Genomic DNA, 12,866 nt, shown 5'->3' with positions numbered 1-12,866 from the left:
TGTTGGATCTGAACAATATTGTAACAACTTCTTCATTACTTCCACATGGCCTTCATAAGATTCTAGATGGATTGGGAAATAACCATATTTGTCCTTTTGAATGCTGCAAAATTTACATAATCCAAGTAATAAATCAACACCTTCAAATTGGACTTGTCATGACAGATTTTTGCATGTCTGGGATGAGTGGCTATGATTTACTTAAAAGAGTCAAGGTCATCATCATTTACTCCGAAACATTCCCTAAATTCATTCTCTCTTTTTAATTTTAATAACATGCATGCACATCACACTGTAAAAGATGCCAAACATTCCTTTCTCTTTCTCACTAAATACTTACAGTATAATTTTTAGTTAGATTTTGATATAAAAGTGGTTATTAGAACTAGTTATGATTAATTAAAGTTAAACATTTTTTAATAGTTTGAAGATTATATTATACCATTAGTTAGACACTGTAAAATTTGTACATCTGCAATTTTTAGTAGAAAGCCTGAAAAAGAAAAAGTTTGCAATTTTTAGTAGAAAGCCTGAAAAAGAAAAAGTTTCAGATTTTTAGTAAAACTTTCTCAATGATCAGGTTTTTGCGCTGAATTTGTTACATATTAATTACAATTTTAGCTATCGATTAGCTGCGATTTTTTTGGGTTCATGAATAATGTTGCTTTTAGCCATGTGGATCAACATCTTGTCACGCTGGCATTGTCATGTGTATGCTCAGTCACAAAAAACTTTCATGTGGCATGCCACGCCAGCTCCTGTTAAAGACCGTTAGCAAGAGGGACCAAAAGTGTGGATGAAAAATATTATGAAGATCATTCTAAAAGTTAAATTGGGCATATTTAGAGAGATCAAAAACTTATGTAATCCTATAAAAAATGTATAAAAGGTTGTAAAATATAATATTAGAAACACATAATTATAGGGGAGTAAATAAATAAATTTGATAAAAGGTTGCAAAACATAAATAAATAATTGGCCCATGCAGGTCTCGAACCTACGACCTTCGCGTTATTAGCACGACGCTCTAACCAACTGAGCTAATGGGCCATGTTGTACACTTTTGAATTTGAAAATACATATTACTACAAATTTGTTTAACTACTTATTTAAGATATTATATTTTTTAAGACTCGGTATCCAATCCCAAGACCCCGACTAATATTAGGAACCAATTCCATTTGGATCTGGATTGCATAATCTTGTCAAAAACCTTCAAATCCCTAAACGATCTTGAGGGAAAACTCCACCTTGGTTTCTGATTTGAAACCCTCAAAGATATCAACCCAATTTACAATACAATCAACCTAAATTGAATTTTATCAACCCTAATTATAGATGACACCCAAACAAAGAATAATTAAGTGTAGTTTTTGTGTGTGCATAGAATGAGGTTGGAGATGATGAGAATGCTTTGAAATCCTGATTTCGTATAGGTTTTACTCTCTAGAAACTTTACTAGAAATGATGCATATATATATATATATGTGTGTGTGTGTGTGCGTGTGTGCGTGTGCGTGTGCGATAGAGAGAGAGAGAGAGAGAGAGTTAAAAATGATATTTTGATTTTTTTTAGAATGTGTTTGGGACAAAAGGTTATCTCATGGTTTAGTTAAAGACAAGAATTCATGTTTTTGTCCAATCCCTTACCATATGTTTTGTCCAATCTCATGATTAACTTCTACATCAAACAAGATACACAAAAAATTGTCATGTTCAATTCCTCATTTTTTAACAAATCAAATGCATCCTAGAGGTTTCTTTATTTAGGTATTTTGTTGCAAGAATACCCGAACAAATTAATATTGGGTCTAAGGCTTGACATAAACTCATGACTCAAACAAATTTATTCAAACTGAATTAAAATAGAAATGGGTAGTCTAAAATAAGCATGCAGGTCAATCAACAAAAAGAAAAAAATTTATAAAATGTTTACACAAGAAATAGTTAGTTGGTCCCAACTACATCAAATAATCATGTAAGCGCACTAAAAACTATATATCATTTGAATATATTAATAATATATATTATTTAATTAGTTTTCTTTTTCGACCTATAACTATTCTTCTATTGTCTCTTTACAGACTCGTTTCCTTCCTTTTCTGGTCTCTGATTTCCTTTTCCAACCTCACATCAATAGAAGATACAAGACTTAAAATTGTAATGTAACTAAAATGTAAGGGATATAAATCATTATTTTTAATCATCTTATTCTTTCTCTTATTTTTTATCGAATCTCAACCTATTTTTTTATTCTTATGTTTTCAACTTTTTAGTTGATATATATTTAATGATACAAATCTTAACTTTGCCATTATTTATGCTTCACTTTTTTTTCATGTTTTTTATTATTTGAAATCATACTCGTGTCAATCCGCTCGCAAAATCATAATTTACACAAAGTCTCACCCTTCCAATTTATAGAGGAAAAATAGGTATAATTAGCTCTCTATTTAGCACATATAGCTTAGGCGGGATTGAAATTCTGAGAATGTATATGTCCAGTTGTTCACCCTTAGTTGTATCCTTAATAAAAGGATCATTTGAGAAGCTTTTTTTCAAGAAGGCCTTTTCGATAAATATAACATTCAAACTCATATTTCTTCCTTATTTTAGTTTTCCAATCAAATATAAGTGAAATCTCATGAAGTCGTCTTTGATATCAACCTAAAGTCTAAGTTAATTATTCCTGGTTTTGGATTCTAAAAACTATCACAATTGCACATAACATACTTTACTTCTCCGTTAAAAATAAATTCCAACATTTGATCTTCTGAAGTATTTGACGATTTGAAATGAAAATTTTACATGCTCAATTTGTCGAAAGAGACATATTTGAATTGAATTATAAAATGGTGGAAAATTGAGTTTATGATACCTTCAACGCAATAATTTGAGCTTTGTTGAGATCAATACTAACGATGTTGTTAAGGTGTTTTCTACTAGCGACTGCTCCATAAAAGAAAAGAGAATAGATGTCTCCTCTAAACTAATGAAGTTGCGAATTTTATCATGCTAGAATTTATATTAGACAATAAGAATAAGTGAGAAAATAAAAGACAATTTTCAACCAACTTTTTGCATCTCCAACCTTAGTTATAACACAAATTCATATTTGTTAGTTTCAAATATCCGCAAATTTTATGTAAGTTATTCATATTTAGGATTATTGTTACAAAAATATTCTTACATTAATTATTTAAACATTTAATGTTGTGAGGGGATGATCATTAAATAGGAGTAGATTAGTAAATATATTTTTACTATTTTCCTTTATGTACAAAGAAACAAAAAAATTTAAAAAGGTTTTAAGTTTCTTTTTAAAAAATATATTTTAACAGGTTTAATTCCACATTTAATCCTTCTATTTTAAAAGGTTTAATACCACATAATTTTTATTCCAAAAATTTATAAAGCCTAAAAATGGTGATTGTTGGTGCTAAAAATGATATTTAATAAATTACCATTTTATGGATTCAAAATCTAAATTTAGATCAAAATTACAATAAATATGATAAATGAAGTACCTTAAAATTTGATTTTAAGAAATAGAAGGGTGTTGGATAGGAGAAGAACACCCAAAAGGAAGAAGACCCCAAACATATCACTTTTAGAGGGCCCAAAATAGGTGCAAATTTTAAATGAAACATAGTTGCTAATAATGTCATAAAGAATATTCCTATGCTATGCAAGTAAAAGCTAGAATGCCACCTGCAAAATCAATGTTATGGAACCTACACTTTATTTATTATGGCGAATATCTGGTTGGATTCCATTAACTTTGTTTTATCATCATGATACCGACAGTGGAATCCCAAAGGAGAGAAATTTGTTTTCATCTATATACCATTGAACATCAAGCTTTTATCATATTAATAGAAAAAAGCAGAAAAATAAACGGTACAAATGTTTTAAGGACTTTCTATGGTTTTTGTTCCCTTTTGGTCAAAGATCTTATTAGCCATGAAACATGTTTGAGAAGTTAACACAATAACAAACCTGTGTTCTTGAAACACAACCAGAAATGTGATTCAAGTCTCTAACTTATCCATATAAAATTAAAAACTGAATTCTAAGATGAAGACTGCCCTCCACTTACATTCAAGACTTGACATCTAAAGTGTATTCCAATAGTGGAATTCTAATTGCAGATGGTTCATTGTCTCAACTTATAATCACATGTTTAGGATTCATTGTTTGATGTGAGACTCAACAGAAAAAATAAAAAAGATCGGTAAAGTAAATGAAGATATAACCTGAATTTTTTTTTTGTTCAGATGTTATAACACACATAAACAGTGATCATATCATCAGTTATTACAACAAAACAGGCCTAATATAAGAGAGAAATAGAACTCAATACATAATTCAACATAATGACAATAACATGAATGTTTGATGATAATAAAAGAAAAGCTTTAAACCTTCTCTGCACAACTCAAAATCCACATGCTTCTTTCTCTCTTGTCAAGCTCAACCATGAGTATTAAAAGCTTCCCACAACAAGTTCTGTGGAGAAGCATTAGTAAAATCCCTAGCTTGCAGTGCAGCAGTTCTGAGAGTTTTGAGAGTCCAAAGATTTGCATCAAGAAATGTCAAACTTCTATAAGGCAAATTATGTTTCTTGCAAAGATCAATCACCAATGGTGAAACCTTCCTCAATTGAGCCCTGGGTAGCCTTGGAAACAAATGATGTTCAAGCTGAAACTGCAAACCACCAAAGAACCAATCCATCCATGTTGAACATGAGATATCCAATGTTCCGCTTGTCTGCTTCTCAAACCAATCGTTTCCGCTTGGAGGACCGACGTACACGTTTGCAGCGAAATGGTTCAAACAGAATTGAAGATGTTGGATGGAACAAACAACAAAACAAGCAAGAACAAACATCAACCTTTCCGGCCAGCTAGGTAGGTATGACAATAAAAGAGGAAACCAAGTCCAGAACACGGCGATCCCCATAATATTATAGAGTCTATCAGGGACATTTCGCGTGGGGGAAAACAATAGCAAAAACGTTTGAAGATACAAGTTCAGCCTTGCGAAACACAAGACAGGGTAAAAAGTCCAATGCTGATAACTGATCAAAAACCTAGACAAAGCATCAAACTTCAACTGTCTATCATAGAAATAAGATTTGATGTTCCCGAATAATCGGGAGGAGACAGCGAAAACCGGGATATGCTGCAAATCAGGATCATAATCAAGACTATTACAAGCAATATGATGAGCATTATGAGTCCATTTCCACCAAGCAATACTTATACCAGTCAAACAATTTCCACAAATAATCTGTGCTAGTTTATTATAACCCCGACTGGACATAACCTCGTAGTGACCGGAATCATGACCCACATAAGTACTTTGCATCCAAAGCAAACCCAACAACATCCCAGAACCCAAATGAGCCCAAATACTTGAACAACCAACAACACCATAAACAACAATAGAAAACATAATAGCAACCGATGTTAATGTGAACAAAGTAACATGTTCTTTCTTTTCAAACAAACCCAGTTTGACAAACTCGGTAACAAGTCTCCTATAATCCTTAGAAACCTCAGAAACTTTAAAATCATCAAGGTAAAATCCAGTAAAAAAATTCTCAAGATGTTTCCATGCAGTACCAGGATGATATGCAATAAACGCATCGGTAACATCCTGACCAGCAAGATTCAACAAAACAACCTCTCCGCCAGGGTGATCTTTACCCCAATCAGAAACATTGTAAACCTTACCCTGAATTGAGATCCATAGATCTCCTTTCTTGTTGTGCTTTGAAAGTTCATCGGATGATATGTACTTCTTCTTCTCCGTCTCAACCTCCATGGCGAATGTCAGATCCTGCAAGAATGTGGATATATGTTTGAAGAAACAAGGAAACTCCTTTAATGGTTGTTTTGAGATACAACCAAAAAGGGTCCTTGGCCAATTTTGCAGAGATCTGATCTAATGAATGTGTGTTTTGGTTGTTCTTAAAAGAGCTTTTGACAGAGAATGGAAGGGTTGTTTATTTAACAACGAAGAGAGGGTGTTAAATAGCGGCAATTTCGTGGTGGAAAAAGAATGGGTCAAAATAGGGGTTAAGAATTGAGATACAGGTTAGTAAGAGTGAGGTTGCAATGCAGGGTGTTATAGCTTAAGATAGAATCGAAACCGAAGATATTTTGAGAGAGAGAGAAAGAGAGAGAGAGGACGCGTTAAGTAATGTGATGACGCCGCATCCCATGTGGGTTTGTGGAGAAGGGATCCATTGCGGTCTCGGCTATTTTGATTTTATTAGGAGGGAGAATAACGTTAGGTTATTCTTTTAATTAGGTCTTACTTTATTCAAAATTATTATATTATATTAATAACAACGGTTAGTAGAATAGCAAAGGAACTCATGGGGGTCATTACAATTCAAAGATACGAACATTTGTACGGTTTGTATGAGTTATTTTACCAAGAATACAAATATATAGTAATTTATATATAACATTCATGTTTTTCTAATTTAATCGGGCATTTTTTTTTTAAAAATAAAACTTTGATAGATTCTCACAATCAAAAGGAACAATACTTTGAGGAAGTGGTTAATGAACTTGAGATCGATTGAAATGATATATATAGGAAAATATTCAATAGGGGTTTTGCCTTTTGATACGTAAAAGAGTGAATGAATTACCTAGTTGTCTAGTTAGGATATTTGTAGGCTCGGTTATTTGATTAAGGGATTACTGAGAAGATCGATTATGATGCATATGAATCCAGTCAGACGCCAATATCTTGTGACTAGCTAGGAGTCACTTCTAACTCTAAGATTGGGTGTGCCTAGCTCTCCGACTAAAATCATCTTGGCAATCAAGGCTTCGTACTCCGCCTAATTGTTATTGTTTTTAGATTTGAACCTTAGAGATTATTCTATGAGAGTATCCTTCTAGCTTTCTAGCATAACCCCAATTTCATTTTCTTAAAGGTTTGACGTGTTATCTATTAACAAGATCCACACATTAATGGTTTTCCTTGTTAGATGAGAAGATGACCTCAACTAGGAAGACAACCAGTACCTGATATTTTATACTCCACTAGAGGAGGAAGTGTATGTCATACTCTAATAGCTCGACAGACCATGACCTCATTCTTCTAGCCAAGCCTGATTTCTTCAAGACCTTACGAATATGGTAGTTTGTTTTCACCATAACCATGTGTCATTGGAAATAGGACCTCAACTTTCTAGTGGTTATCATCACTTCAAATGTCAGCCTTTCTATCTTCTGATATATTAACTCGACACCTTTGAATACTTTACTAACAAAGTAGATCAGTTGTTTTTTTCCTTCTTGTTCTTGGACTATCACCGAGCTCATGACTTTCTCGGTTACTAATAGGTACAAAATAAAGGCACACCATTTGTCGAGTGAGTCAAGTTTGAAGGGGTGTCCAAAAAGGTATTCAATCTCACAAAGGTCTCCTTGTATTCCTTGGTTCACTCATATTTTTTCTTTCTTCTTTAGGGTGGCAAAGAAGTGGAAAGATTTATCTCTAGCACAAGAGAAGAAACAAGAAAGAGCAGTCAACTGTCCTGTCAATTTTTGGATTTCTTTGACTGAGGTTAGGTTCCTCATATTGATGATGGCATGAAACTTGTTTGGTACACTTTTATTTCTCTCTCCTAGTTAGCATGAAACCCATGAATTTTCTCGCCAACCACACTAAATGAACACTTAGTCAGGTTCAAACACATGTTGTATTTCTTGATCGAGTTTAGGATGTCTTCCAGGTCATTATAGTGGTTTTTCTCATCTGAGTTCTTTACAACTATGTCGTCTAAATTAGCCTTGTACAAAATCTCGTATTAGTTTCGAGGGTAGCCAATGTAACATTTCAAGTTCTTTTGTAAGAAGGTTCATGTGCATAACTTGTGAAAAATTGTCATATATAGTAGAACTCCCAAGGAGTAGTTATGGGGGAGAGAAGATAGACCAAGTGGTTCAGCTGAACCTCTATAATTTTTTGGTGAACTCTTCTTATCTTTCTTCGCTCTTTATTTTCATTGTTTGTTAATCTAGTTTTAACTCTAATTTTACTTGTCATATTCATTTTGTTGCTTAATCTTTTCAAAATTGATTAAAACAATTGTCATTGCAAAAGAATTTTTAATTGAACATCATTTTTTAACGCAACACAATTCACCCTTCTCCCTTTCTTGTGATTGGAGTCACTTGTTCAAAAAGTGGCATCAGAGTCTAACTCCTATTATAAGACTAATTATCTCAAGAGGTAGTATGATGATTGCAAACACTTTAGTTTTTAATAAATTTCTTTTCAAGGATACACCTCCACTGTTTGATGGTGAAAGGTTTGAATTGTTGAAAGCGAGATTTAAATTTTTATAAAGGAAAATAATTTTGAAATGTCGGATTTTTTATTTTTAATCAATGGTTCGTTTATTCCTATTTTTTAATTTAATGATAAATTAGTAAATAAACATGATTTCCATTGGATTGAAGAAGACAAGAGAAAAGTAAAACTTAGTTTTAAAGTCAAACATCTTTTAATAAGTGCTTTGAATTCTAAGGAGTTTTTGTTACGTCTTTAATTGTGATTCTGCCAAGGAAATATCAGACACTCTTGTGATAATTCATGGAGTTTCTCCAAAGGTCTAAAAAGAGAGAATGAATATACAAATCCAGGAAGTTTGAATGACAAATGAGTATGAGAGTAATTCTCATAGATGATACTCAATCATTGGAATCCTTGGATGTTATATTATAAATTTTGCAACTATCTAAAAAACAAGAGTTGGAATAAAAAATATGATCAAATGCTCAATTTAAAATATATTAGTGCCTTTTTTAAGTTTTATATAAAGAAGGAGAAGAAGAAAAACCAAACATACTCAATAGATCTTCATCCTCAAGAAACTTAGGGAGTTGAGTATTCATCCCTTTGAGTATTCCTTTTGATCTAGAAACTCGAGAAGTTGATTCATTTACTCAAAAATACTCGAAAGATCTTCTTCCTCCTTATCATCGTCTTCATCAAGAGGAATACTCAAATACGAAAGTGAAAGATCAACACCCGTAGAATCTTTTGAAGGAATGATCTCAATAGATGAACTATCATTTGAAGAATCATCATCCGATGGAAATGATAAAGAAACCTCATCTAGCGAGTCTTTAAGGAAGAAGTTTCATCTAGTAAAATACGTGAAGAAGCCAAAACAAGTAGAATCTTTGAAAGATCATTATCAGAACAAGACATTGGAGATTCATCATCACATGATGAATATACAACCTCAAGAAACTCATGCAAAAATGGATTTGGTGCATTGAAATATCATGAAGTCTCTTCTCAAATGGACTCTGATAAACAAGATCATTAGTGTTTCAAAGCTTTATATGGTTGAACTCTTACTATGTATTTCTAAGAGAAGGTGATTTATGGCTAGGGAGTTGACTTTGGTTGCATATGTGAGTCCATCACATGCATTACCTAATGTGTGTATATTCTTCTAGATGAGCTGGATTCTCCTCCTTCAGCGAATCCTCTAGTAATGGTGTTGAACGTGTGGAAGATCGGCCTTTCCTCCTTTGTTTATTTTGGGTTCTTTGTCCTTCCTAGGTCAGGGATTTCTATGATGATCCCATCTTGAAGGGCGATACTTGCCTCCTAACTACTGTGAGGTTCCTTAGACATATCTTCATATATGGCATTCCTAGATAAGGCATTATATTTCCTTTTTTAGTTGATGGCAAACACATGTGTGATGGCCCTTTACTTTTTGGTATTTACACTACTTGTTACCTCATTTCCCATAACTTGCCTCTTTTGTGTTGGGGGAGGCAAGATACCATTTGTATGGAGTACTTCACGCAAAATTTTCTTTGTCCTGGTGTTTATTGTCATATAGTTCTATATTGGCCTCCCAGTGTGCTTGAAGGTTGCCTTGTTACAAAAAAAGGTCATGTGTAATGGTTCATGCATTGTTGTTATGATGAATGGGATCCCTCAACTTCGTGATCTTTTGCGTCTCTGGCCTTCTTCTACGTCATGCTTTCTTCTCTATTTATGATGCACTTAGCTCTTGCCATAAGTTCTTCGATAGAGTCGGCGACCTTTTGGGCGAGAGACTTATTGAAATGCTTGGCTTTCAATCTATTATGGAAAGGTCCCATGAACATTTATTTGTTGGGGTGAACCATCTTGACGGTCTCCTTGTTGAATCTAGTTAGGCACTTTCTCAAAGATTCAGAGTTCCCTTGGCTGATATTAAATAACCTGCTTGTTGAGATCCTATTATGTTTGCTCGGTGAGAAATGGTGAATCAACTTCCATGAGAGATCCTGATAGTTGTTTATCAAGAACCTATATAGGTTCATATGTCATCTCAATGTTGCTTCTTTAAACGTCTTCTACAAGAACTTACATTTATGGAGTTGCTGGCACCTATTATCACCATTTGGGTATGTGTTGACAATTGTCGCTCTTTTCTTCAAAAGTTACTAGTGACGACAACTTGAAATTTTCTAGTATAAGCGCGTCCCATATTTCGTTGAAAAGGGGCTAGGGATCAAGGATTTTTGTGCCTCAGGTGGATCGACCTTATGTTGTTGTTGGAGATGCAAAATGTTGTTTTACATGATTTCGCAACATGATTCTTTTGTACAGACCTGTATCTCCATTAAGGCTCGGTGTCGCGTCTCACCATTGTATGACGGTGATTAAGGAAACAAATGTTTTAGATGAGAGTGTGGTCTGAGCCAATTTATTGGACCTCGTAGTGGGCACAAAATATATTTGCAATGAGTACAATAAGGAATACACTATCTGCAATAAGATACGCAAAAGGGCTTTTGTGTTATGAATGTAAAATAGTGAAAGAATTTTCATACTATCTATGTGTTAGACGGTGTGGCTAGTGATCGAGAGGGGGGGGGGTGAATAGATCACCTTTTTAAAATTTAACGGATTTAAAAGTTTTATCAGAGTTTTTAAAGTTGGCAGAAAATATCAGTCCCGAATCGACTTCCGTCTATTCTGAACCACTACTAGAAAACCGGACACACGAGTTTGATGCTGGATTTGAATAAGAATGACAAAAACTATCAACACCAAAATTTTAGCTAATTGAATGCACTTATCATTAAAGTCTATTTCCAATGAATAAAACCTAGCTAACAATTTTGTCAAACAGTTGGTGTGTGTGTGATCAATGGTGAACAGCAGTAGAGTGTAATTAAAAAGGTTTTCTTGCCACTGCTGTCTTGCAAAAGGAACAATCACAACACACTAACTGAAATTGCGAAAACTGTTTTAAACGTAAAGAGGAGTAAGGTAAGAATACGATACGCAGAGATTTGGTAAGGAAGTTCCCCACGCCGTCCTCGCGTGTGGGTACGTCTCCCTCTCAATTTCAAATGAAATTGAGAACTTTGATTATCAATTATTGCCGAATTCGTTGATATAAGGTTATGATACAAAGACATAATTCTAACTTCCAAGAACTTCTTCTTGTATGAACCGTCACTTGATCTGAGCACGATCAAGAATTTCCTGCACGAAAATGCAAACAATTCACCGGTTCCACGACCTGCTTGCGAAATCCCCCGATCTCCAAACGCAACGCTGCGGCTGAATCTGTTCTGCAAACGTGACTCACAAACCCTCAAGAACACTCCAGTTCTTGAAGGATAAACCAGTAGGTTTTTCTTCGAAACCCCCTTCAATCTTCAACTCAGCTAGATCCTCGATCGTTCCACTGAAAACCACAGCTAGATCCTTGATCGTACCACTGAACGTTATCTCAATAAATCTTTAATTCAGAGAACAAGAATGGTTATGTGTTGATGTTCTTGAAGAAAAGTGATTGAGAAGATGAAGAAGATGAAGTCTCTTTCAGGTTTTTATGTGCTCTCCAACAATTGCTACAACACTGCTTTTTGATCTTGTGTTTGTTGGTGTAAGCCCTAGAGGCCAATACATTTTGGTACTTGTATCGAATAATAAAAGGCGTTCTCTTTATTATGGTTGATTAATAAAGTCCCTGGAATAGATAGTCCGTTTAATGTATTAAGTGTGACTTAATCATGAGAACACATTAAACATAAGGACACTATTCCTAAAGTATCCGTAGTCGAGCTTTAGTGTGAAGTGGGATAACATTAAAGCATTAAGACTATTATGTTTGTAGACTGATGATCACATCTCATGGATCATGGATAAAGAGTTATCAAGTCTTAAACATAGGTATGAATATTAGGAGTAATATTTATACCGGATTGACCCGCTATGAGAATACTATATAGAAAGTTATGCAAGGTGTCATAAGTTATTCTCATGGTGATAATAGTGTATTCCACTCTTCGACCTGAAACCACTATGGATCCTAGATGTAGAGTCGAGTGCTTTATTGCTGATCAAACGTTGTCCGTAACTGGATAACCATAAAGACAGTTGATGGGTACTCCACAAAGCATGCTGAGGGACATGAGTGTCCTAGATGGAATTTGCCCATCCTGCGTAACAGGATAAATGTCTATGGGCCCAATATTGAACTGGACAAGGATGACACGGTCTATACCTTGTGTTCAATATAGACATAAGGGCAAAAGGGTAATTATACACATAATTATTATCACAGAAGGAATTGTCAGATCACATGACATTTTCGTGTCTTGGGTAGCAGTGATGTGTTGCTAGATACCGCTCACTGTTTATTATGTTAAATACATGATTTAATATAATTGCCAACGCCGCGAAAACCTACAGGGTCACACACAAAGGACGGATTGATGAGAGATAGAGTAACTAAGGAATATCGTAAGGTACGGTACCCTTAAGTGAATTATAGAACATCGTAAGGTACGGTGTACTTGAGTAGA

General features: G+C 34.2%; 1 protein-coding gene and 1 non-coding gene across 2 annotated transcripts; both read right to left on the bottom strand.

Moving 5' to 3' along the window:
- Positions 1 to 976: 976 nt before the first annotated feature.
- TRNAI-AAU (transfer RNA isoleucine (anticodon AAU)) lies at positions 977 to 1,050 on the bottom strand. Its single transcript has one exon. It is a non-coding gene; the product is annotated as a tRNA-Ile (tRNA).
- A 3,190-nt stretch (positions 1,051 to 4,240) lies between these two features.
- On the bottom strand, positions 4,241 to 6,302 carry LOC127075248 (delta(8)-fatty-acid desaturase 2). Its single transcript, XM_051016734.1, has one exon. It carries the CDS (start codon positions 5,827 to 5,829, stop codon positions 4,474 to 4,476), a length of 1,356 nt encoding a protein of 451 aa, XP_050872691.1. The 5' UTR covers positions 5,830 to 6,302; the 3' UTR covers positions 4,241 to 4,473.
- Between the last annotated feature and the right edge of the window lie 6,564 nt (positions 6,303 to 12,866).

Source organism: Lathyrus oleraceus, chromosome 4 (genome assembly GCF_024323335.1).
Source record: "Lathyrus oleraceus cultivar Zhongwan6 chromosome 4, CAAS_Psat_ZW6_1.0, whole genome shotgun sequence".
Lineage (NCBI taxonomy): Eukaryota > Viridiplantae > Streptophyta > Magnoliopsida > Fabales > Fabaceae > Lathyrus > Lathyrus oleraceus.
This window is presented reverse-complemented; position numbering and strand designations above follow the sequence as displayed.